This window comes from Bombina bombina, chromosome 1 (genome assembly GCF_027579735.1).
Source record: "Bombina bombina isolate aBomBom1 chromosome 1, aBomBom1.pri, whole genome shotgun sequence".
Classification (NCBI taxonomy): domain Eukaryota; kingdom Metazoa; phylum Chordata; class Amphibia; order Anura; family Bombinatoridae; genus Bombina; species Bombina bombina.
Window position 1 is genome coordinate 287,730,266 of NC_069499.1, and position 26,822 is coordinate 287,757,087.

General features: G+C 42.1%; 1 protein-coding gene across 1 annotated transcript in view; it reads left to right on the forward strand.

Annotated features, from left to right (window-relative positions):
- CFAP221 (cilia and flagella associated protein 221) overlaps positions 1-26,822 on the forward strand; it is a 453,572-nt gene that overhangs the window by 399,913 nt on the left and 26,837 nt on the right. The window contains exons 20-21 of the mRNA XM_053698027.1: positions 20,211-20,369; positions 20,461-20,552. Coding sequence (XP_053554002.1) covers positions 20,211-20,369; positions 20,461-20,552 — 251 coding nt within the window. The remainder of the gene's footprint in view (positions 1-20,210; positions 20,370-20,460; positions 20,553-26,822) is intronic.

The window sequence follows — 26,822 nt, forward strand, 5'->3', positions numbered from 1 at the left end:
GCTTTCAGTTTTTCACATGCTTCAGGAAAAGCGCAAGAGGATATTTAAAGAATCAGTGAGCAAGGTTTCTGATCCTGTTGTGGCTACTCAAGGTGCTTCCTCTCAGAAGTCTGAGGAGGAAGACACTTTGATAGCGTCTGAGGGTGGAATCTCAGATTCAGACAGTGTAATTCTTTTTTCTGATGCTGAAGTTGTATCCTTCAGGATTTAGCTGGAGCACCTCCGTCTGTTACTTAAGGAGGTTTTGGCTACTTTGGATGACTCCGATACGTCTGTTGTAGTCAATCCTATGAAGTCTAGTAGACTGAACAAGTACTGAGTTGTTTCCTCTGTTGTGGAGGTATTTCTTGTACCAGACCGTGCTACAGTGATTTTTGTACGGGAGTGGGAGAGCCTTAGTATTTATTTTTCTCCATCCCCAATTTCCAGGGGCAGGTTTCTTCTCTCAAGATTATCTGCAGACCAGCTAAAAAGAGAGGCATTCTTGAATTGCGTTCGGGACCATTCTTCCCTGGGGGTGATAGTTCCAGTTTCCGTGAGGAAACAGAGTCTGAGATTCTATTCAAATCTTTTTGTGGTTCCCAAAAAAGAGGAAACTTTCAGTTCTATTCTAGACCTAAAGTGTCTAAACAAGTTTCTCAGGGTACCATCCTTCAAAATGGAAACCATTCAGTCCATTCTTCCCTTGGTACAAGAGTGTCTGTACATTACGACCATAGACCTGAAGGATGCGTATCTTCATGCTCCCATCCACAGGGATCCTGACAAGTACCTGAGATTCGCCTTTCTAGACAAACATTTTCAGTTTGTGGCTCTTCCGTTTGGTCTTTCTTCTGCTCCCAGAATTTTCTTAAAGGTTCTGGGGGCTCTTTTGGCAATGATCAGGGCTTGGGGAACTGCAGTGGCGCCCTACCTGGATGACATATTGGTTCAGGCACCATCTTTTCAACAAGCAAACTCTCATACAGAGATCTTGTTGTCTTTTCTACATTCCCATGGATGGAGAGTGAATCTGGAAAAGAGTTTCCTTGTTCCAGCTACAAGGGTGGGTTTCTTAGGGACCATAATAAATTCTCTATCTAGGAATATTTTTCTGACAGAGGCCAGAAAATCCAAAATTCTTTCCTCTTGCCTCTGTCTGCAGTCTACTGTTCGCTGGAGAAAGGGTTTTCAGTCAGTTCTCTGAAAGGTCAGATTTCTGCATTATCTGTTTTGTTACACAAATGTGTGAGGTTCAATCTTTTTGTCAGGCCCTAGTCAGAATCAGGCCTGTGTTTAAACCTGTTGCTCCTCCTTGGAGCCTTAACCTGGTTTTTAGAATATTGCAGCAGGCTCCGTTTGAGCCTATGCATTCCATAGATATTAGGTTGTTATCTTGGAAGGTTTTGTTTCTCATTGCTATCTCTTCTGCTCAGAGACTTTCGGAACTCTCGGCTTTGCAGTGTGATTCGCCTTACCTTATCTTTCATGCAGATAAGGCGTTTCTTCGTACTATAATGGGGTTTCTTCCTAAAGTGGTTTCGAATAGAAATATTAGGAAATTATTGTTCCTTCTCTCTGTACCAATCCTTCTCATAAAGAACGTCTGTTGCAAAACTTGGATGTTGTGCGTGCTCTAAAATTCTACCTACAGGCGACTAAGGATTTTTGCCAGTCCCTGTTTGCTTCTCTGGCAAGCGTAAGTGTCAGAAAGCTACTGCTGCTTCTCTTTCTCTCTGGTTGAGAAGTATGATTCGTTTTTCTTATGAGTCTGCTGGTCAGCAGCCTCCTAAGAGAATTACGGCTCATTCCACGAGGGCTGTCTCATCTTGAACTTTCAAAAATGAAGCTTCTGTGGAACAGATTTGCAATGCTGTTACTTGGTCCTCTCTGCATACTTTTTCCAAATTTTCTAAATTTGATACTTTTGCCTCGGCTGAGGCTTCTGTTGGGAGAAGGGTTCTTCAAGCGGTGGTGCCTTCTGTTTAGGTCTGCCTGTCTTGTTCTCCCTCCCTAGTCATCTGTGTCCTCTAGCTTGGGTATTGGTTCCCACTAGTAATTGATGACGTCGTTGACTCACCATATCTTAGGAAAGAAAATAGAATTTATGCTTACCTGATAAATGTATTTCTTTCCGAAATATGGTGAGTCCACGACCCCACCCTTAGATAAGACAGTTATTTTTTAAATATAAATCTCAGGTGTTAGAAAAAAAAGGCAGGCAAATGGCTTTAACATAGAGACACATACATATACATGTCTAAATATGGATATGTATGTGTGTGTATCTAAATATGGATATGTATATATGTGTGTGTTTGTGTATGTACATGTGTATATATATTTGTATTTATGTATTTACAGACATATATACACATTTAAACACATAAATACATATGTAGACATTTTATATAAGTGCATTTGCAGTTAAGTAGAGGAAAACATGTAAAGGCATATTTATGCAATATTCATATTTAATTAGCTTTCACCTAAATTGAGTTAATTACAGCAGCAGTATCTGAAGCTACGGCTTCTCTCCTACCTGAAAACAAATGTTTAAGGTCAGTGCAGGTTTCTCCTTCTACCAGTACTATATGCCCTTGGGCCATGAATACTGTTATGTCTTCAGAGGGTGACGTTTCTTCTGCTGATGAGGAATCTTCATCTAATGTTGAGCCTGATATTTCCTCTTTGTTTAAAGTTAAACGTATTCGTTCTTTTTTAAATGAGGTCTTGATTACTTTAGGGGTTAAAAATCCTAAAGCATCTGATGACAAACCTTGTAATTGTTTAAATTCAGTTTTTAAGACTGTTAAACTTCCTGAAGTTTTTCCTATTCGTTATGCTGTCTCTGGCATGATTTCTAAGGAATGGTTTAAGCCTGGGAATTAATTTAACCCTTCTGCAAGGTTTAAGAAATTATATCTTTTACCAGCTCCTAATATTGATTTATGGGAAACATTTCCTAAAGTTGATGGTGCTATTTCCACTTCTGCTAAAAGTACTACTATTCCTTTGGAAGATAGTACTTTGTTTAAAGATCCTCTAGACAGGAAGTTAGAGTCTTAACAAAAGGGCTTTTTTTACCAGCAGGTTACTTACTTAGGCCAGCCATTTCTATAGCTGATGTGGCGGCTGCGTCAACTAATTGGCTGTCAAGTCTTTCTGAACAATGTTTTGAGGACCCTGTTTGTGACAGTCTTTTAAGTTTATTTAAAAATGCCAATTATTTTCTTTTTGATGCTGTTTTTGATATTATGAAAATTAATGTCAAAAGTATGTCTTTAGCAGTTCTTGCCAGGAGAGCTTTATGGTGTTAATCCTGATCTGCTGATATGGTGTCTAAATTTAGATTATTTTCTCTTCTAAAGGTGTATCCAGTCCATGGGTTCATCCATTACTTGTGGGATATTCTCCTTCCCAACAGGAAGCTGCAAGAGGACACCCACAGCAGAACTGTCTATATAGCTCCTCCCCTAACTGCCACCCCTAGTCATTCTCTTGCAGCTCTCGACAAGAAAGGAAGTATCAAGAGATATGGGGTGACTTAGTGTAGTTTTTACCTTCAATCAAAAATTTGTTATTTTTAAACGGTACCAGCGTTGTACTGTTTTTCTCTCAGGCAGAAATTGGAAGAAGAATTCTGCCTGGAGGTTTGATGATCTTAGCGGTTTGTAACTAAGGTCCATTGCTGTTCTCACACATAACTGAAGAGTATGGAAAGAAAACTTCAGTTGGGGGGACGGTCTGCAGATTACCTGCTTTGAGGTATGTTCAGTATATTTTTTTCTAGAGAGATAAGGTCTAGAAAATGCTGACAGTGCCTGGTGTATTTGAGGTAAGCCTGATACAGTGATTTAACAGCGACTGGGATCATGCTTGCAAAAAAGGGTAATATTCATATTAATACTCATATTACTTAGTGTAAAAACGTTTGCATGTTTTATAGAAAAAACGTTTTTTCTCTGAGGGTGATAAATCTTTATTTGGGGCCTAGTTTTCCACATGGCTTGTTAGATCACTCCTAGGAGTACTTTTTTAAGGCCCTCTGACATAGAGTGCATGGTGGGAGGGGCCTATTTTCACGCTCTAAATGCACAGTTGATATTCAGACTGAGACATCCAGCTTCCCTAAAGGAGTCCTCTGGCATCTAGGACCACTATAGAGGGGTTTTTTTTCCTGCAAAAATCGTGTTTAAGGGCAGGTAGGAGCCACAGCAGAGCTGTGGCAGTGTGTTTGACTGTTTTTTAACGGTTTTACCGTTTTTCTAATCCAGTTTGGGGCCTAAGGGGTTAATCATCCATTTGCAAGTGGGTGCAATGCTGCTTTAGTCTCTTATACACACTGTAAAAATTTCGTAGAGTTTACTACTTTTTAACACTGTTTTGCAGTTTATGTGGTAGTTTTTTTCTCTTAAAGGTACCGTTTTTGTTTAATTGCTTTTTCACATTTATTAAAGTGTTTTCCAAGCTTGCTGGTCTCATTACTAGTCTGTTAAACATGTCTGACATAGAGGAAACTCCTTGTTCATTATGTTTAGAAGCCATTGTGGAACCCCCTCTTAGAATGTGTGCCAAATGCACTGACCTTTCTATAAGTTATAAAGACCATATTATGGGTTTTAAAGATTTATCACCAGAGGTTTCTCAGACTGACAAAAGGGAGGTTAAACCATCTAGCTCTCCCAATGTGTCAGAACCTATATCTCCCGCGCAAGTGACGCCAAGTACTTCTGGCGCGTCCAATGCGTTTACCTTACAAGATATGGCGGCAGTTATGAATCATACCCTCACATACCCTCACAGAGGTATTGTCCAAACTGCCAGGGTTACAAGGAAAGCGAGACAGCTCTGGGGCTAGAACAAATACAGAGCTTTCTGACGCTTTAGTAGCTATGTCTGATATACCCTCACAATGTACAGAAGCCGAAGCAGCAGAGCTTCTATCTGTGGGTGACATTTCTGATTCAGGGAAGGCGTTACTTCAGTCTGACTCTGAAATGACAGCATTTAAATTTAAGCTTGAACACCTCCGCTTGTTGCTCAGGGAGGTTTTAGCAACTCTGGATGACTGTGACACCATTGTAGTCCCAGAGAAATTGTGTAAAATGGACAAATACTTTGCAGTGCCTGTTTGCACTGATGTTTTTCCAATCCCTAAGAGGTTTTCAGAAATTATTACGAAGGAATGGGATAGACCAGGTGTACCGTTCTCTCCCCCTCCTGCTTTTAAAAAGATGTTTCCCATAGATGCCGCTACACGGGACTCGTGGCAGACGGTCCCTAAGGTGGAGGGAGCAGTCTCTACCCTAGCTAAGCGTACAACTATCCCCGTCGAGGACAGTTGTGCTTTCCTAGATCCAATGGATAAAAAATTAGAGGGTTTCCTTAAGAAAATCTTTATACAACAAGATTTTATTCTCGAGCCTCTTGCATGCATTGCCCCAGTCACTGCTGCAGCGGCTTTCTGGTTCGAGTCTCTTGAAGAGGCTCTACAGGTGGAGACCCCGTTGGATGATATCCTAGACAGGCTTAAAGCTCTTAAGTTAGCCAATTCATTTATTTCTGACGCCATTTTTCATTTAACAAAGCTAACGGCTAAGAATTCAGGTTTTGCCATTCAGGCGCGTAGGGCGATATGGCTTAAATCCTGGTCAGCTGACGTTACTTCAAAGTCTAAGCTTCTCAACATCCCCTTCAAAGGGCAGACCCTATTCGGGCCTGGACTGAAGGAGATCATTTCTGATATTACTGGAGGAAAAGGCCACGCCCTTCCCCAGTACAGGTCCAACAAATTAAGGACCAAACAGACTAATTTTTGTTCCTTTCGAAACTTCAAGAGTGGTGCAGCTTCAACTTCCTCTACTGCAAAACAAGAAGGAAATTTTGCCCAGTCCAAGCCAGTCTGGAGACCTAACCAGGCTTGGAACAAGGGAAAGCAGGCCAAAAAACCTGCTGCTGCCTCTAAGACAGCATGAAGGAGTAGCCCCTGATCCGGGACCGGATCTAGTTGGGGGCAGACTTTCTCTCTTCGCCCAGGCTTGGGCAAGAGACGTCCAGGATCCCTGGGCTCTGGAGATTGTTTCCCAGGGATATCTTCTGGATTTCAAAGCCTCATCTCCAAAGGGGAGATTTCATCTCTCACATTTATCTGCAAACCAGATAAAGAAAGAGGCATTCTTACGTTGTGTTCAAGACCTTCTGGTTATGGGAGTGATCCACCCAGTTCCAAGGGAGGAACAGGGGCAAGGATTCTATTCAAATCTGTTTATAGTTCCCAAAAAAGACCAATCTTGGATCTCAAGATCCTAAACAAATTTCTCAGGGTCCCATCCTTCAAGATGGAGACTATTCGAACCATCCTACCTATGATCCAGGAGGGTCAATATATGACTACCGTGGACTTAAAGGATGCTTATCTCCACATTCCGATACACAGAGATCATCATCGGCTTCTCAGGTTTGCCTTCCTAGACAGGCATTACCAGTTTGTGGCTCTTCCCTTCGGGTTAGCCACGGCACCAAGAATCTTTACGAAGGTTCTAGGGTTCCTACTGGCGGTTCTAAGGCCACAAGGCATAGCGGTGGCTCCTTACCTAGACGACATTCTGATACAGGCGTCGAATTTTCAAGTCGCCAAGTCCCATACGGGCATTGTTCTGGCATTCCTGAGGTCTCATGGGTGGAAGGTGAACGAAGAAAAGAGTTCTCTCTCCCCTCTGACAAGAGTTTCCTTCCTAGGAACTCTGATAGATTCATTAGAAATGAAGATTTTTCTGACAGAGGTCAGGTTGTCAAAGCTTCTAACTTCCTGCCGTGCTCTTTATTCCACTTCTCAGCCGTCAGTGGCTCAGTGTATGGAAGTAATCGGCTTAATGGTAGCAGCAATGGACATAGTTCCGTTTGCCCGCCTACATCTCAGACCACTGCAACTTTGCATGCTCAATCAGTGGAATGGGGATTACACAGATTTGTCCCCTCTGCTAAATCTGGTATAAGAGACAAGGGATTCTCTTCTCTGGTGGCTATCTTGGGTCCATCTGTCCAGGGGAATGAGCTTCCGCAGGCCAGAATGGACTATAGTGACGACAGATGCCAGCCTTCTGGGCTGGGGCGCAGTCTGGAACTCCCTGAAGGCTCATGGTTCGTGGACTCAGGAGGAAGCCCTCCTTCTGATCAACATTCTGGAACTAAGAGCGATATTCAATGCTCTTCAGGCTTGGCCTCAGCTAGCTGCGGTCAGGTTCATCAGATTTCAGTCGGACAACATCACGACTGTAGCCTATATCAACAATCAGGGGGGTACAAGGAGCCCCCTGGCGATGTTGGAGGTTTCAAAGATAATTCTATGGGCAGAGGTTCACTCTTGCCATCTCTCAGCTATCCATATCCCAGGAGTAGAGAACTGGGAGGCGGATTTTTATTTTTTATTTTTTTTTAAATAATTTTTATTGAGGTAAAATGGCAAACAGAAATAAAAGTTTCAGAGAAAGTTATCATGGCAACATGCCCATTTGACATACATTAAGTTTTACAAGGTGAATTAAACAAGCATGTCCTTACAACTGTATAGCCTGGGCTTTAAGTCAGCCCACATGTATAACTACAAGCCATGGGCATTACCTCATTTTTACATGAGTGCATGAACAGAGGACAGACAAAACAGTTACATATAGCTAGTTGGGTGTAAATTCACTAACCAAAATAAAACCTTGTGTAGGCTTGTGCTTGTCCTTGGAGTATTCAGCTGATCCTTTGACTAAGTAACCTAGCATAAATATGATAATCTAAGTTAGAATCTGAGGTATATAGATGTGCTATGTCTAGGGCGCCTGCCTAATTGAAACTACAGGTAGTAATTTCAGTGAGCTTAAATTGTAGAATCTCAAGGCACCCCACTAACAAGGGAGACAAAAAATACCTGGGAATCAATATATATATAGCCCCTCACCATAGCATTCTGTTTTTTAATTTGCTTCTAAATTTGATAGGCCACTCATGGACCTCCTATTCAACATATTAACCTCTGCTATAAGTAAACTTTAATCTCCAAGATGTTGAGGTTAAATTACAAGAGGTGTCTGCAGTGAACCTTAGTTATAGGATCTCAAGGCACCTTAGTAACAGGGGGGGAGGTAATACATGAATATTAATATGTACTCGGATCAGCAGGGCAAGACCAAATAGGACATACAAGTTGCAGACCCAATACACAGCTTCCCACAGTAGGAAATCTATCTACAGAGGCTCCCACCTAGTAAGGTAACTCATAGACTGCACATTAAGGTTATATAGCTTCATCCAAGCATGCGTGTCCCAGGTATAGTGTAGTAGTTTTACCCGTGCAACCCCACACTAAATAATAAAGATTCTAGAAAATGATACAGGTTACACACTCCCTTTCATTGTAACATGTCTACATAACTGGCATCTAACCAAAATGGGGTAAAGAAGTATGCAAGTCTAAGCGTATCACACATTTATAACATTTATACAATATAGTCTGAAACATAAGATATAAAGTTGACACTAAGGGAGGCCCACAGTAAGTGCAGTGCTCATAATACTCTAAAGAACTTAGCTAGTGGTATGCAAACTAAACGTTTTATAGGGGAACATAAGCGTTCTGTATTGTTTCATATCCATTTTCCCCTATTGCTCAGAAAGCTGGCTAGGTAAAACTTTATTCGTGGAGAGTTCAGGGGCTTAAAAAACTCAGAGATACTTGCAATAGCCCTAGCATCAAAAGTATTGTCTCTCCGGGCATCAAAAGGGTATAGTTCATAGGGGGGAAGGAGAGTTACTGAGTTAGTCCTGGCCCCTTAGAGTGTATTTTTTCCTGGGGCATTTCATCCGACCCCCGTTCTGGTACGGGCATCTAAATTTTGGGTACCTCTTGGCACTCCCCCGTCGGGATCCAGAGTGACCGGGTAGTAGAAGACTATCAGCCAGAAAATCTTACCCGCCAAGCCAATCGCTCGGGAGCCGGCCGCTCTCCTCCGCGTGACCGGGCAGGCTACAAAGGTCTGGGGATCCTCCGCCCCGTCACCATTATATGCCCCTGTTGGTGGCAGTCCCCCCAGGAACAACGGGCCCTTCGAGTGAGGTATGTTCTGTAACGGCTCCGGAAACACTGACAGCTCTCAGGCTTTCCTGATCAGGGCTATTCTCCTTCTGTTCCCTCTCCGGTATGTCGGTTCTAGTATAAGAGCTCTCGTCCAGCTGAAGATTTGCGCCACTCAGAGCACTCGATACTGTTGACTCCACCTCAATAGGCCCACATGGCTCCTCTCCAGGGGCACCAGTTAGCGCCATAAGTCGGTCAAATCTGTGGATTATCCACTTCTCAGATTGAGCAAACAAGGCTCGAATTTTGATGTAGAGGTCCTCCTCCATGTTGTAGATATTGAGCAGAGGGTATCAAGTGTCTCTGCTTACCCGGTTTCCCGGGGGGGGAGCTGGGATCCCTCTCCTCAGAGGCCGCCAGGGATACACAGCAGTCCAGTTGGGAAGTCCTGCAGCAATAAAAACTTTTATTTTTTATATAGGACCAGTCAGTTCAATGTTCTCTTCTTCCTGCAATATAGTATTAAGCTGGTTGCCTATTCAGACTCTTAGATTACAGGCGGATTGTAAATCTATATGGCAGAGCTCCCCATTTAGCGGCCATCTTAGACCACAGCCCGGACACGCCCCCGAGGCGGATTTTTTAAGTCGGCAGACTTTTCATCCGGGGGAGTGGGAGCTCCATCCTGAGGTATTTGCCCAGTTCATTCAACTATGGGGCAAACCAGAACTGAATCTCATGGCGTCTCGTCAGAACGCCAAGCTTCCTCGTTACGGGTCCAGGTCCAGGGATCCCAAGGCAGCGCTGATAGATGCTCTAGCAGCGCCCTGGTCCTTCAGCCTGGCTTATGTGTTTCCACCGTTTCCTCTGCTCCCTCGTCTGATTGCCAAGATCAAGCAGGAGAGAGCTTCGGTGATTTTTATAGCTCCTGCGTGGCCACGCAGGACTTGGTATGCAGATCTGGTGGACATGTCATCCTTTCCACCATGGACTCTGCCGCTGAGGCAGGACCTTCTACTTCAAGGTCCTTTCAAACATCCAAATCTAATTTCTCTGCGTCTGACTGCTTGGAGATTGAACGCTTGTTTCTATCAAAGCGTGGTTTTTCAGAGTCGGTCATTGATACCTTAATTCAGGCTCGAAAGCCTGTCACCAGGAAAATCTATCATAAGATATGGTGTAAATATCTTCATTGGTGTAAATCCAAGGGTTACTCATGGAGTAAAGTCAGGATTCCTAGAATTTTATCCTTTCTCCAAGAGGGATTGGAGAAAGGATTGTCTGCTAGTTCCTTAAAGGGACAGATTTCGGCTCTGTCTATTCTTTTGCACAAACGACTGGCTGAGGTTTCAGACGTTCAGGCGTTTTGTCAGGCTTTGGTTAGAATTAAGCCTGTGTTTAAACCCGTTGCTCCGCCATGGAGTTTAAATTTAGTTCTTAAAGTTCTTCAAGGGGTTCCGTTTGAACCTTTGCATTCCATAGATATTAAACTTTTATCTTGGAAAGTTCTGTTTTTAGTAGCTATCTCCTCGGCTCGAAGAGTTTCGGAGTTATCTGCTTTACAGTGTGATTCCCCTTATCTGATTTTCCATGCAGATAAGGTAGTTTTGCGTACCAAACCTGGGTTTCTTCCTAAGGTAGTATCTAATAAGAACAGCAATCAGGAGATTGTTGTTCCTTCATTATGTCCTAATCCTTCCTCAAAGACGGAACGTCTTTTACACAATCTTGATATGGTTCGTGCTTTAAAGTTTTATTTACAAGCTACGAAGGATTTTCGTCAAACATCTGCTTTGTTTGTTGTCTACTCTGGACAGAGGAGAGGCCAAAAGGCTTTGGCAACTTCTCTTTCTTTTTGGCTGAGAAGCATAATCCGCTTTGCTTATGAGACTGCTGGCCAGCAGCCTCCTGAAAGAATTACAGCTCATTCCACTAGAGCGGTGGCTTCCACATGGGCTTTTAAAAATTAGGCCTCGGTTGAACAGATTTGTAAGGCGGCGACTTGGTCTTCGCTTCATACTTTTTCTAAATTCTACAAATTTGATACTTTTGCTTCCTCGGAGGCTATTTTTGGGAGAAAGATCTTACAGGCAGTGGTGCCTTCTGTTTAAGTGCCTGCCTTGTCCCTCCCTTCATCCGTGTCCTAAAGCTTTGGTATTGGTATCCCACAAGTAATGGATGAACCCGTGGACTGGATACACCTTTACAAGAGAAAACAAAATTTATGCTTACCTGATAAATTTATTTCTCTTGTGGTGTATCCAGTCCACGGCCCGCCCTGTCATTTTAAGGCAGGTGTTTTTAATTTTTGAACTACAGTCACCACTGCACCCTATAGTTTCTCCTTTTTTTCTTGCTTGTCTTCGGTCGAATGACTGGGGGTGGCAGTTAGGGGAGGAGCTATATAGACAGCTCTGCTGTGGGTGTCCTCTTGCAGCTTCCTGTTGGGAAGGAGAATATCCCACAAGTAATGGATGAACCCGTGGACTGGATACACCACAAGAGAAATAAATTTATCAGGTAAGCATAAATTTAGTTTTTTTTATTATTATTTCTTTCAGGGTAAAAAAGTGTTTGGTTCATATTTATATTCTATTATTTCTACTGTTACCGGGGGTAAAGGGGCCTTTCTACCTCAGGATAAAAAAAATCCAAGACCTTTAATAGTTTCTGTTCTTTTTGCCAGCTCAAATGAGTGAAGTTTTCTCTGATCAAAACAGAGTGCCTCTGGTTCAGTTTAGAGACCCACAACAACAAACGTATATAACCAGGAAACCTTTACAGACCATTCTGGAAAAAATATGTGGCGTATATTTTACTATTTTACATATAATATTGTACTATGTACTGTAAAACTGTCTAATTTTGGCATTTGCATCTTGAATATCTTAAAGATCAATTTTTCCGAGCACTATTTTTTTTTCTTTAGCTGCAATTTTTCTTTAATTGTTTATTCTTTGTTTTATGCTTAAACATAGCCTCCTCCTTTTCTAACTTGGTTATTATATTAAACGGTGACATCTGCCTGCTTATGATACCTGTCAGCTATACCATTGTGCTTTTCTTTTATAAGGTGTATCCAGTCCACGGATCATCCTTTACTTGTGGGATATTCTCCTTCCCAACAGGAAGCTGCAAGAGGATCACCCACAGCAGAGCTGTCTATATAGCTCCTCCTCTAACTGCCACTACCAGTCATTCTCTTGTAGCTCTCGACAAGAAAGGAAGTAGCTGGAGAGATGTGGTGTTTTTATTTAGTTTATCTTCAATCAAAAGTTTGTTATTTTCAAATGGTACCGGAGTTGTACTATTTTAGCCTCAGGCAGAAAGTATAAGAAGAGTCTGCCTGTGGTCTTTGATGATCTTAGCAGGTTGTAACTAAGATCCATTGCTGTTCTCACACATAACTGAAGAAAGAGGTAACTTCAGCTGGGGGAATGGCGTGCAGGGTCTCCTGCTATGAGGTATGTGCAGTTTAAATTTTTCTAGAGAAATTAATATGCTAGAAAATGTTGTTAAATACCGGATTTATTTAAGGTAAGCCTGATTACAGTGATTTAATAACGACTAGTATCATGCTTGCTGTAAAAGGTAATATTCTTATTACTTTCTCACATTACTGAAAAATAAAACGATTGGTGATAAAACTTTATTGGGGCCCGGTTTTTCCCATATGGCTGGCTAGATTTTGCCTAGGGATAGTTTTGTTAGGCCCTCTCACTGTGAATATAAATACGCATTAGATTTTGCAGCTTGAGACATCCAGTTTCCCTGAAGGAGTCCCCTGAACACTTAGGACCTCTCTAAAGGGTTTTTGTGCCTTTCAAAGTCGTTATATGGGCAGGTAGGGCCACAGCAGAGCTGTGGCAGTTTGTTGTGACTGTTGAAAAACGTTTATATCGTTTTTTTTATCCGGTTTTGAAACTAAGGGGTTAATCATCCATTTGTAAGTGGGTGCAATGCTCTGTTAGTCTATTATACACACTGTAAAAATTTCGTAAGATTTACTGCTTTTTATCACTGTTTTTCAATTTCTGACAAAATTTGTTTCTCTTAAAGGCACAGTACTGTTTTTATTTTTTGCTTGTTTATATTTATCAAAGTGTTTTCCAAGCTTACTGGTCTCATTGATAGTCTGTTTAAACATGTCTGACATAGAGGAAATTCCTTGTTCATTATGTTTAGAAGCCATTGTGGAACCCCCTCTTAGAATGTGTACCAAATGTACTGATTTTACTTTAAGTTATAAAGATCATATTCTGTCTTTAAAAGATTTATCACCAGAGGAAACTGACAAGGGGGAAGTTATGCCGACTAACTCGCCCCACGTGTCAGAACCTTTGACTCCCGCTCAAGGGACTCCCGCTCAAGAGGCGCCAAGTACATCTAGCGCGCCCATGGCGTTTACTTTACAAGACATGGCGGCAGTTATGGATCATACCCTTACAGCGGTATTGTCCAAACTACCAGGGTTACAAGGAAAGCGAGACAGCTCTGGGACTAGAAAAAATACAGAGCACTCTGACGCTTTAGTAGCTATGTCTGATATCCCCTCACAATATGCAGAAGCTGAGGCAGGAGAGCTTCTTTCTGTGGGTGATTTTTCTGACTCAGGGAAGATACTTCAACCTGATTCTGATATGTCAACATTTAAATTTAAGCTTGAACACCTCCGCGTGTTGCTCAGGGAGGTTTTAGCTACTCTGGATGACTGTGACACCATTATAGTGCCAGAGAAATTGTGTAGATTGGATAAATACTATGCAGTGCCTGTTTACACTGATGTTTTTCCAATACCTAAAAGGTTTTCAGAAATTATTACTAAGGAATACCGTTCTCTCCCCCTCCTATTTTTAAGAAAATGTTTCCAATAGATGCCGCTACACGGGACTTATGGCAAACGGTCCCTAAGGTGGAGGGAGTAGTTTCTACACTAGCTAAGCGTACAACTATCCCTGTCGAGGACAGTTGTGCTTTCCTAGATCCAATGGATAAAAAGTTAAAGGTTGTCCCCTCTACTAAATCTGGATCAAGAGACCAGGGATTCTCTTCTCTGGTGGCTATCTCGAGTCCATCTGTCCAAAGGTATGACCTTCCGCAGGCCAGATTGGACAATAGTAACAACAGATGCCAGCCTTCTGGGCTGGGGGGGGCAGTCTGGAACTCTCTGAAGGCTCAGGGGTCATGGACTCAGGAGGAGGCTCTCCTTCCGATAAACATTCTGGAACTAAGAGCGATATTCAATGCTCTTCAGGCTTGGCCTCAGCTAGCGGCAGTGAGGTTCATCAGATTTCAGTCGGACAACATCACGGCTGTAGCTTACATCAACCATCAAGGGGGAACAAGGAGTTCCCTAGCGATGTTGGAGGTTTCAAAGATAATTCGTTGGGCAGAGATTCACTCTTGCCAACTATCAGCTATCCATATCCCAGGAGTAGAGAACTGGGAGGCGGATTTTCTAAGTCGACAGATTTTCATCTGGGGGAGTGGGAGCTCCATCCGGAGGTGTTTGCACAGTTGATTCAACGTTGGGGCAAACCAGAACTGGATCTCATGGCGTCTCGCCAGAACGCCAAGCTTCCTTGTTACGGATCCAGGTCCAGGGATCCCAAGGCAGCGCTGATAGATGCTCTAGCAGCGCCTTGGTCCTTCAACCTGGCTTATGTGTTTCCACCGTTTCCTCTGTTCCCTCGTCTGATTGCCAAGGTCAAGCAGGAGAGAGCATCTGTGATTTTGATAGCACCTGCGTGGCCAGGCAGGACTTGGTATGCAGATCTGGTGGACATGTCATCCTTTCCACCATGGACTCTGCCTCTGAGGCAGGATCTTCTACTTCAGGGTCCTTTCAACCATCCAAATCTAATTTCTCTGCGTCTGACTGCTTGGAGATTGAACGTTTGATTTTATCAAAGCATGGTTTCTCCGAGTCGGTCATTGATACCTTAATACAGGCGCGAAAGCCTGTCACCAGGAAAATCTATCATAAGATATGGTGTAAATATCTTCATTGGTGTGAATCCAAGGGTTACTCATGGAGTAAGGTCAGCATTCCTAGGATATTATCTTTTGTCCAAGATGGATTGGAGAAGGGTTTGTCAGCAAGTTCCTTAAAGGGACAGATTTCTGCTCTGTCTATTCTTTTGCACAAACGTCTGGCTGAGGTTCCAGACGTGCAGGCGTTTTGTCAGGCTTTAGTCAGAATTAATCTATTAATTCCATAGATATTAAGCTCTTATCCTGGAAAGTTTTGTTTTTACTAGCTATCTCCTCGGCTCGAAGAGTTTCGGAGTTATCTGCTTTACAATGTGATTCTCCTTATCTCATTTTTCATTCCGATAAGGTAGTGTTACGTACCAAACCTGGTTTTCTACCTAAGGTGGTATCTAATAAAATTAGCAATCAGGAGATTGTTGTACCGTCACTGTGTCCTAATCCTTCTTCAAAGAAGGAACGTCTTTTACACAATCTTGACGTGGTTCGTGCTTTAAAGTTTTATTTACAAGCTACTAAAGATTTTCGTCAAACATCTGCATTGTTTGTTGTCTACTCTGGACAGAGGAGAGGCCAAAAGGCTTCGGCAACTTCTTTTTCTTTTTGGCTAAGGAGTATAATACGCTTAGCTTATGAGACTGCTGGCCAGCAGCCTCCTGAAAGAATTACAGCTCATTCTACTAGTGCGGTAGCTTCCACATGGGCTTTTAAGAATGAGGCTTCTGTTGAACAGATTTGTAAGGCAGCGACTTGGTCTTCGCTTCATACTTTTTCAAAATTCTATAAATTTGATACTTTTGCTTCTTCTGAGGCTATTTTTGGGAGAAAGGTTTTGCAGGCAGTGGTGCCTTCCATTTAAGCACCTGCCTTGTCCCTCCCTTCATCCGTGTCCTATAGCTTTGGTATTGGTATCCCACAAGTAATGAATGATCCGTGGACTGGATACACCTTACAAGAGAAAACAAAATTTATGCTTACCTGATAAATTTATTTCTCTTGGGGGGACTTCCGGGCGGCGGCCATGACAGGTCGTGAGATTTACAGCTGCTCCAGCTTTCCAGGCTTATCTGTGTGATATCACCTACTTGTGCTACCACCTAAGCTAGTGACACCCATATTCTGAATCGGATGAGATTGCTCTTCAATTTCATACCTAGATTCTCAAGATTTCTGCAAGCTTAATCTTCCGGAGCTTACCGAGAGGTTTCGGCCTCTACTAAACCCCCCCGTCTGAGCTCCTACGGGCCTCAGTCGTTGCGCAGTGCCAAAAGTCCGCTGCACATACCTAACGTGTCTAATTCAGATTGAAGATATACTTCAAGCATGATACACAGCTTAGAGTCAGAGATTTTGCAGCTCCTACATGAACATTTTTTATCCCTCGAACGACACCTGTGTGAGGCCCTCGGGATAGAACAAGAGAGCCAGCAAACACTGAGACAAGCTGCAGAGGAACCAGTACCCTTCCATCTGCCTAAAGGAACACAAGATCCCCAGGACTGTGCTATACAGGGGAACATACTGGTCGCAACAGCCTTATCTGGAGAACATTCTCCTTTTCAAATTAGAGATGCCCATCAGCAGGCCCGAGCTCCAACTGCTTACGGAGCAACAACGGACTCGCAGCCGACTACGCTGCTTCAGAGCAGCGATACCTCAGGCGCAGAGAGACCACACCACATGCGAGCCGCACTAACCCCTGAACTTACCGATGGTTGCGGGGTACAGCCGTGCGAGTGGAAGATTTCATTTAATGGAAATACACCAGGGGCTGTGATGGAGGTACGCGCGGCGGCGCGCCAGCTACCTCACCTTAAGCGAAACACCTTTGTAATACCTCAGCAGCTGAGAAGTCTAAGGCAGTCTCCCTATTCAGTTACCGCAGATGGGCTTGTGTTGGAAGGGGGCCATCTGCAGCGATATTCTACAAGGCGGCTGTATTACCTGGCTCAGTTACAGCATGGAGACCGGGCTGTAGGATCGCCTCACTGGGTGGCTCTGCAAATGGACGCCACATTGTGCTCACAACAACCACCCTCCATTCCCATGGTGGTAAGACACGCCGAATTGCTGGGACTGTTCAGTATGTGGAAGGTGGGCATAGGTTAGACCATTTGGGAAGTCCAGTGTTACCTCAATATCCTTGGGTCCACACGGAACAAAATATGACCGAACTGTGCAGGTTTTGACTCATCTGAAAACTGCTCTTTCCTTCTGTAGTTAACTGGCCCAGCTTTTGCCCTGGGTAGCTATCATCCTAATACGGCAGCTAGATGTTCTGGGGTCAGAGAAGTATGCAGAACGCTGCACACCATTGCAGGACTTCAAACGTCTATGTGGACTTGTCTGGTTTGTTCCCAACTGACACATACCATCCAGATAGTTTTCTATCACTACATGACTATTTTCATAACTGTAAAAATATTTAATGTGCAGCAATATCTTACATATATCTATCACATCCAGCTCACCCTTCTCTACTTGGTCTTTGTTTTTGTTTATTACCGCCACAATTTCCCATCACATTGCGTATTTGTTTTCAATGTGGATGCTGCTCCTGTTTTCCTGACATATATTTTGACATCAACTGCCATATTACTGTTATGCCTGTTAAAATAGTCTGTTTCTGGCTGCCCAAGTTCTTAGGACTTATATCAACTTTGGGAGGTTTACACTGCCAAATATTGCCTGTATACTGCCATAACCTTGTTACATAGCCTGATTCTGTTAATGACAGTCTACAAAGTTATTAATCTATGCTTAATTAAGCAGGTAAACCTTAGGGCTGTACACCTCATCACTTTTAGACATGTTTGATTTCAAGTCTGATCTTCAAATATCTTTGAATTTCTAGTAGATATGCAAGTACCTGAGTTTTCCCATTTTTACCCCCAATTATTACCTGAACCTGGCTGTAGGGTATAGGTAGATCTATAGCCCCTGTATGTTTCCACATAATACATGTACATATGGGATCCCTACTGCCATTTAGAGTTTCAATATATACCTAATCTATTTGATATATGCTATTTAACAAGCCAGTTGTTTTGTTATTTTCTTTGTTTCCCCTAAAATTCCCTACTAGGTTTCGGATTGTTTTCTGGGAGGTCCAAGAGAGGCCTCTAATATTCTTGAAGGGAAATCACTGTTCTTGACTCTATGCAATATGTGAAGGGGACACTCTTCAAATTGAAAACCTGAGGTTATCTAATATCTTTTAAATGGGGCGATTAACAGTACTTACTGTGAATTTTCACATGTTTATTGTTTGGTAATTTTCCTATATGTTTGAAACTGAATTTTCATTCGACTGTACCATTTATAATAACCTTAATAAAAAAAAAAAAAAAAAAAAAAAATTATTTCTCTTGTGGTGTATCCAGTCCACGGCCCGCCCTGTTATTTTAAGGCAGGTGAGTTTTATTTTTAAACTACAGTCACCACTGCACCCTATGGTTTCTCCTTTCTCTTGCTTGTCTTCGGTCGAATGACTGGTAGTGGCAGTTAGAGGAGGAGCTATATAGACAGCTCTGCTGTGGGTGATCCTCTTGCAGCTTCCTGTTGGGAAGGAGAATATCCCACAGTAATGGATGATCCGTGGACTGGATACACCACAAGAGAAATAAATTTATCAGGTAAGCATAAATTTGGTTTTTATTTCAGTCAGCATGTAATATCTTAGTCTGTCTGCCTGTGGCTTCAGTCATCTTGGGTTCTGCTTGCTATTTTCAGTTGTAAGTTCTTTGGTTAGATATATAAGAAACTCTGACCTCATCACCTCTTCATACTGCCTGAGATTTGTCCCTTGCATCATCTAGACAAAGCGTGCTGTTCTCTGACTTCTGGACATACTTAAATCTTTGTTGCATATCTTTGATATAGCTGAACCTGACTGTGGTATTCATTTACATCTTACTTTCTCCTTCTGGTATTTAGATGGATCCAAAGAATTGATATTATACTTGAGACTAAAAGAAGCTAATAACCATTTCATGGGTTCTTCAACATCTTCAGGAAGTTTATAACAACATGTCATATTTGCTCAGCCTTTTACTCTATCAACCAAAATCTCTTTCTCATGTGCAGTCTGTAATTTACAAACTCAATAAGTTATCTACCTCCGCATCCATAGTTATACTTTCAAATCCTGCCATACTTTTTGTTGCTGATTTTGGTTCTGTCCCAGAGTCTTCTAACCAAGTTCTTCCAAGTTGCACAGGCGTCTCTGGAAACCTTCTATATGAGGCACACAGTAGAATATATATATATATACATACACAGAGTGTTTTTTGTAAAATTAAAGGTGCTGGTACACATTGATTTTTGATTGATATATTCTGCTCAGTAACTTTAATAAAAGCAAAGAAAGATTATTATTTACGATTGATGTATTTTGCAGCCTCTCTTGTGAAAACTAGAGTATTTACATGATGATTACAAATACTATCTATTATAAGTTGGCATAGGTGGGGGTACTCAGTACCGGTGTGTACCCCCACAAAAAAAGCCCTGTATTCAGACCTCTGTAACACTTTGTCTTTTTAGCCTGTGTTTTAAGCTATAATCTTTAAATTCCATCAAATTGGTCAGTATTGCTTCAGACTTGAAAAAGGAAGACACTCTTCCGAAAGCTTGTCATCTTATAAATGTATAGTTAGTCCGATAAAAAAGTATTATTGCTCAATGCAATACTCTTGTTATTTCGATATCTAAATCTCTGGACTAACACGGCTACTCCAATCAACGTATATATATATATATATATATATATATTTATTTTTTTATATATATATACGGTATATATAAATAAAGAGAGAGAAGAAAGCATCACTAGTGAGAAGAATGATCATGTTTGGTGGGGCAGAAAGGAAGAGGGGCCCAATAACCCATATGACTTATTGTAATTCTATTTTTTTTTTTTTAAATGTATACACAGTAGCAGTAGTTGCCAAGAGAACCAAGTGTATTATAGAGCATAATATTGCATAATATTCATCTGTCTTTACATGCTTAACAATATCATGATCAACTGTTTTGTAACTGCTGTATAGTGCTTTGAATTTCTTCCACAATTTATTAAACTATTTAAAGGTTTATGAGAAATCTTGTATGGCGCATGTTTAAAAGTCTTTTTACTCTTTCTTTCTGATTTAATTGGTTGTGTGTTTTGTAGAACCCAGCTCCTGGACTGATTGCTTTTAAAACACCGCTATCATACTCAGAAATAGACATGGAATATCACCTCTGTCCCCTGCCAAAATACCCCACCCAGAGTGATTCTATAGGAGGACCGGGAACATTGAACACCCAGAGAAAGTTCTTGAGCAGAGAGGTAGCCCATGACATCTTATATTCTGGTGCTAAATTCTTGTATTTTGCAATGGATGCACAGTCACCAAGGTTATTTGGTTCCTTCTTTCTAGGAAATTATTAGAGGCGTCATGAACTGGAGGAAGTTTCCAACTGTCTCTCTTACTGCTGCCTCTGTGACCTCTAATACCTGTAGACAACGTTGGTGAGTCTGTCTGATGCATGCCTTTATTTTAGCAGTGGCCTAACTGAGACTTAAAGGGACAGTCTAGTCAAATATAAACTTTCATGATTCAGATAGCGCATGTAATTTTAAACAACTTAACATTTTACTTTCATTATTATTATTATTATTATTATTCAATTTTGCTTTGTTCTATTGGTACTCTTAGTTGAAAGCTAAACCTAGGTAGGCTCATATGGTAATTTATAAGTCGCCGAAGCCTGCCTCTTATCTGAATGCATTTTTACATTTTTTCACAACTAGAGGACTTTAGTTCATGTGTGCCATATAGTTAACAGTGGTTATACCTAGGAGTTAGCATGCATTGGCTAAAATGCAAGTCTGTCAAAAGAACTGAAATAAGGGGGCAGTGTGCAGAGGCTTAGATACAAGGTAATCACAGTGGTAAAAAGTGTATTAATATCCCTTATTGCCCAAAAATGGAAGAGCAGAGATGTACCAACATTGACCCATTGGTATAGTAAATTCCACCAAATCCTAGAACTAGAGAAATATGCTTACATGCTGCATAAACAAGAGCCCCTTTACATTCAACTTGGGATGCCTTCATACATGAAGAGTTTCAACAAACATCTATCACACCCACAGGACCATTATACAGAGCGACTGGGAAATAAACTATATGTTTCTCTGACTTTTCAGACATTTATATTGAATGCCACAGTACTTTTATAGATTGTTTTTTCTCCAACATAGGTGTGTCCGTTCCACGGCGTCATCCTTACTTGTGGGATATTCTCTTCCCCAACAGGAAATGGCAAAGAGTCCCAGCAAAGCTGGTCACATGATCCCTCCTAGGCTCCGCCTACCCCAGTCATTCTCTTTGCCGTTGCACAGGCAACATCTCCACGGAGATGGTGAAGAGTTTTTTGGTGTTTAAATGTAGTTTTTATTCTTCAATCAAGTGTTTGTTATTTTAAAATAGTGCTGGTATGTACTATTTACTCTGAAACAGAAAAGAGATGAAGATTTCTGTTTGTAAGAGGAAGATGATTTTAGCAAACGTTACTAAAATCGATTGCTGTTTCCACACAGGACTGTTGAGATGAAGTAACTTCAGTTGGGGGAAACAGTTGGCAGACTTTTCTGCTTGAGGTATGACTGGCCACATTTCTAACAAGACTATGTAATGCTGGAAGGCTGTCATTTCCCCTTATGGGGACCGGTAAGCCATTTTCTTAGATTAAGTAAAAGAATAAAGGGCTTCATAAGGGCTTAAAAAACTGGTAGACATTTTTCTGGGCTAAAACGATTACTTTGCTAAGCATATTTTGCAGATTATAACTCTTAATAGTTATTATAATCTTGGGGATTGTTTAGAAAAACGGCAGGCACTGTATTGGACACCTTTTTCAGATGGGGGCCTTTTCTAGTTATAGGCAGAGCCTCATTTTCGCGCCACTAATGCGCAGTTGTTTTTGGAGAGCAAGGCATGCAGATGCATGTGTGAGGAGCTAAGAACCACTGAAAAAGCTTATAGAAGGCGTCATTTGGTATCGTATTCCCCTCTGGGCTTGGTTGGGTCTCAGCAAAGCAGATAGCTGGGACTGTATAGGGGTTAAACGTAAAAACGGCTCCGGTTCCGTTAATTTAAGGATTAAAGCTTTGAAATTTGGTGTGCAATACTTTTAAGGCTTTAAGACACTGTGGTGAAATTTTGGTGAATTTTGAACAATTCCTTCATACTTTTTCACATATTCAGTAATAAAGTGTGTTCAGTTTGAAATTTAAAGTGACAGTAACGGTTTTATTTTAAAACGTTTTTTGTGCTTTGTTGACAAGTTTAAGCCTGTTTAACATGTCTGTACCATCAGATAAGCTATGTTCTATATGTATGAAAACCAAGGTTTCTCCCCATTTAAATTTATGTGATAATTGTGCCATAGTGTCCAAACAAAGTAGGGACAATGATGCCACAGATAATGATATTGCCCAAGATGATTCCTCTAATGAGGGGAGTAAGCATTATACTACATCATCCCCTTCTGTGTCTACACCAGTTTTGCCCACACAAGAGGCCCCTAGTACATCTAGTGCGCCAATTCTTATTACCATGCAACAATTAACGGCTGTAATGGATAATTCTATAGCAAACATTTTATCCAAAATGCCTACTTATCAGAGAAAGCGCGATTGCTCTGTTTTAAACACTGAAGAGCAAGAGGACGCTGATGATAACTGTTCTGACATACCCTCACACCAATCTGAAGGGACCAGGAGGGAGGTTTTGTCTGAGGGAGAAATTTCAGATTCAGGAAAAATTTCTCAACAAGCTGAACCTGATGTTGTAACATTTAAATTTAAATTAGAACATCTCCGCGCACTGCTTAAGGAGGTATTATCTACTCTGGATGATTGTGACAATTTGGTCATTCCAGAGAAATTATGTAAGATGGACAAGTTCCTAGAGGTTCCGGTGCCCCCCGACGCCTTTCCTATACCCAAGCGGGTGGCGGACATAGTAAATAAGGAGTGGGAAAGGCCCGGCATACCTTTTGTTCCCCCCCCCTATATTTAAGAAATTATTTCCTATAGTCGACCCCAGAAAGGACTTATGGCAGACAGTCCCCAAGGTCGAGGGGGGCGGTTTCTACTCTAAACAAACGCACTACTATTCCTATCGAAGATAGTTGTGCTTTCAAAGATCCTATGGATAAAAAATTAGAGGGTTTGCTTAAAAAGATGTTTGTTCAGCAAGGTTACCTTCTACAACCAATTTCATGCATTGTTCCTGTCACTACGGCAGCGTGTTTCTGGTTCGAGGAACTAGAAAAGTCGCTCAATAAAGAATCTTCGTATGAGGAGGTTATGGACAGAGTTCAAGCACTTAAATTGGCTAACTCTTTTATTTTAGATGCCGCTTTGCAATTAGCTAGATTAGCGGGCGAAAAATTCAGGGTTTGCTATCGTGGCGCGCAGAGCGCTTTGGCTAAAGTCTTGGTCAGCGGATGTGTCTTCCAAGACAAAATTGCTTAACATCCCTTTCAAGGGTAAAACACTGTTTGGGCCTGATTTGAAAGAGATTATTTCAGACATCACCCGGGGGAAAGGGCCACGCCCTCCCTCAGGATAGGTCTTTTAAGGCTAAAAATAAGCCTAATTTTCGTCCCTTTCGCAGAAACGGACCAGCCTCTAACTCTACATCCTCTAAGCAAGAGGGTAATACTTCACAACCCAAACCAGCCTGGAGACCGATGCAAGGCTGGAACAAGGGTAAGCAGGCCAAGAAGCCTGCCACTGCTACCAAAACAGCATGAAGGGATGGCCCCCGATCCGGGACCGGATCTGGTGGGGGGCAGACTTTCTCTCTTTGCTCAGGCTTGGGCAAGAGATGTTCAGGATCCTTGGGCACTAGAAATAGTTTCTCAAGGTTATCTCCTGGAATTCAAGGAACTACCCCCAAGGGGAAGGTTCCACAGGTCTCAATTATCTTCAAACCAAATAAAAAGACAGGCATTCTTACATTGTGTAGAAGACCTGTTAAAGATGGGAGTAATTCATCCAGTTCCAATAAGAGAACAAGGGATGGGTTTTTATTCCAACCTGTTCATAGTTCCCAAAAAAGAGGGAACATTCAGACCAATTTTAGATCTCAAGATCCTAAACAAATTTCTCAGGGTTCCATCGTTCAAAATGGAAACCATTCGAACGATCCTTCCCACCATCCAGGAAGGTCAATTTATGACCACCGTGGATTTAAAGGATGCGTACCTACATATTCCTATCCACAAGGAACATCATCAGTTCCTAAGGTTCGCTTTTCTGGACAAGCATTACCAGTTTGTGGCACTTCCATTCGGATTAGCCACCGCTCCGAGAATTTTCACAAAGGTACTAGGGTGCCTTCTAGCGGTTCTAAGACCAAGGGGCATTGCAGTAGTACCTTACTTGGACGACATCCTGATTCAAGCGTCGTCTCTGTCAAAAGCAAAGGCTCATACGGACATCGTCCTAGCCTTTCTCAGATCTCACGGATGGAAGGTGAACAAAGAAAAAAGTTCTCTGTCCCCGTCATCAAGAGTTCCCTTCTTGGGAACAATAATAGATTCCTTAGAAATGAGGATTTTTCTGACAGAGGTCAGAAAATCAAAAATTCTAAGCTCTTGTCAAGTACTTCATTCCGTTCTTCGTCCTTCCATAGCGCAGTGCATGGAAGTAATAGGATTGATGGTTGCAGCAATGGACATAGTTCCTTTTGCACAAATTCATCTAAGACCATTACAACTGTGCATGCTCAGACAGTGGAATGGGGATTATACAGACTTGTCTCCGACGATTCAAGTAGATCAAAAGACCAGAGATTCACTCCGTTGGTGGCTGACCCTGGACAATCTGTCACAGGGAATGAGCTTCCGCAGACCAGAGTGGGTCATTGTCACGACCGACGCCAGTCTGGTGGGCTGGGGCGCGGTCTTGGAACCCCTGAAAGCTCAGGGCCTATGGTCTCGGGAAGAATCTCTTCTCCCGATAAACATTCTGGAACTGAGAGCGATATTCAATGCTCTCAAAGCTTGGCCTCAACTAGCAAAGGCCAAATTCATACGGTTTCAATCAGACAACATGACGACTGTTGCATATATCAATCATCAGGGGGGAACAAGGAGTTCCCTGGCGATGGAAGAAGTGACCAAAATAATTCAATGGGCGGAGGATCACTCCTGCCACTTGTCTGCAATCCACATCCCAGGAGTGGAAAATTGGGAAGCGGATTTTCTGAGTCGTCAGACTTTCCATCCGGGGGAGTGGGAACTCCATCCGGAAATCTTTGCCCAAATAACTCAATTATGGGGCATTCCAGACATGGATCTGATGGCGTCTTGTCAGAACTTCAAGGTTCCTTGCTACGGGTCCAGATCCAGGGATCCCAAGGCGACTCTAGTGGATGCACTAGTAGCGCCTTGGACCTTCAACCTATCTTATGTGTTCCCACCATTTCCTCTCATTCCCAGGTTGGTAACCAGGATCAATCAGGAGAGGGCTTCGGTAATCTTGATAGCTCCTGCGTGGCCACGCAGGACTTGGTATGCAGACCTGGTGAATATGTCATCGGCTCCACCATGGAAGCTACCTTTGAGACAGGACCTTCTTGTTCAAGGTCCATTCGAACATCCGAATCTGGCTTCCCTCCAACTGACGGCTTGGAGATTGAACGCTTAATTTTATCAAAGCGTGGGTTTTCAGATTCTTTAATAAATACTCTGATTCAGGCTAGAAAGCCTGTAACTAGAAAAATTTACCATAAAATATGGAAAAAATATATCTATTGGTGTGAATCTAAAGGATTCCCTTGGAACAAGATAAAAATTCCTAAGATTCTTTCCTTTCTACAAGAAAGTTTGGAGAAAGGATTATCTGCTAGTTCTCTGAAGGGACAGATCTCTGCTTTATCTGTTTTACTTCACAAAAGACTGGCAGCTGTGCCAGATGTTCAAGCATTTGTGCAGGCTCTGGTTAGGATCAAGCCTGTCTACAGACCTTTGACTCCTCCCTGGAGTCTAAATCTAGTTCTTTCAGTTCTTCAAGGGGTTCCGTTTGAACCCTTACATTCCGTAGATATTAAGTTATTATCTTGGAAAGTTTTGTTTTTGGTTGCAATTTCTTCTGCTAGAAGAGTTTCAGAGTTATCTGCTCTGCAGTGTTCTCCGCCCTATCTGGTGTTCCATGCAGATAAGGTGGTTTTGCGTACTAAGCCTGGTTTTCTTCCGAAAGTTGTTTCCAACAAAAATATTAACCAGGAGATAGTTGTACCTTCTTTGTGTCCGAATCCAGTTTCAAAGAAGGAACGTTTGTTACACAATTTGGACGTAGTCCGTGCTCTAAAATTCTATTTAGAGGCTACTAAAAATTTCAGACAAACATCTTCTTTGTTTGTTGTTTATTCTGGTAAAAGGAGAGGTCAAAAAGCAACTTCTACCTCTTTCCTTTTGGCTTAAAAGCATTATCCGATTGGCTTATGAGACTGCCGGACGGCAGCCTCCTGAAAGAATCACAGCTCACTCCACTAGGGCTGTGGCTTCCACATGGGCCTTCAAGAACGAGGCTTCTGTTGACCAGATATGTAAGGCAGCGACTTGGTCTTCTCTGCACACTTTTGCCAAATTTTACAAATTTTATACTTTTGCTTCTTCGGAGGCTATTTTTGGGAGAAAGGTTTTGCAAGCTGTGGTGCCTTCCGTTTAGGTGACCTGATTTGCTCCCTCCCTTCATCCGTGTCCTAAAGCTTTGGTATTG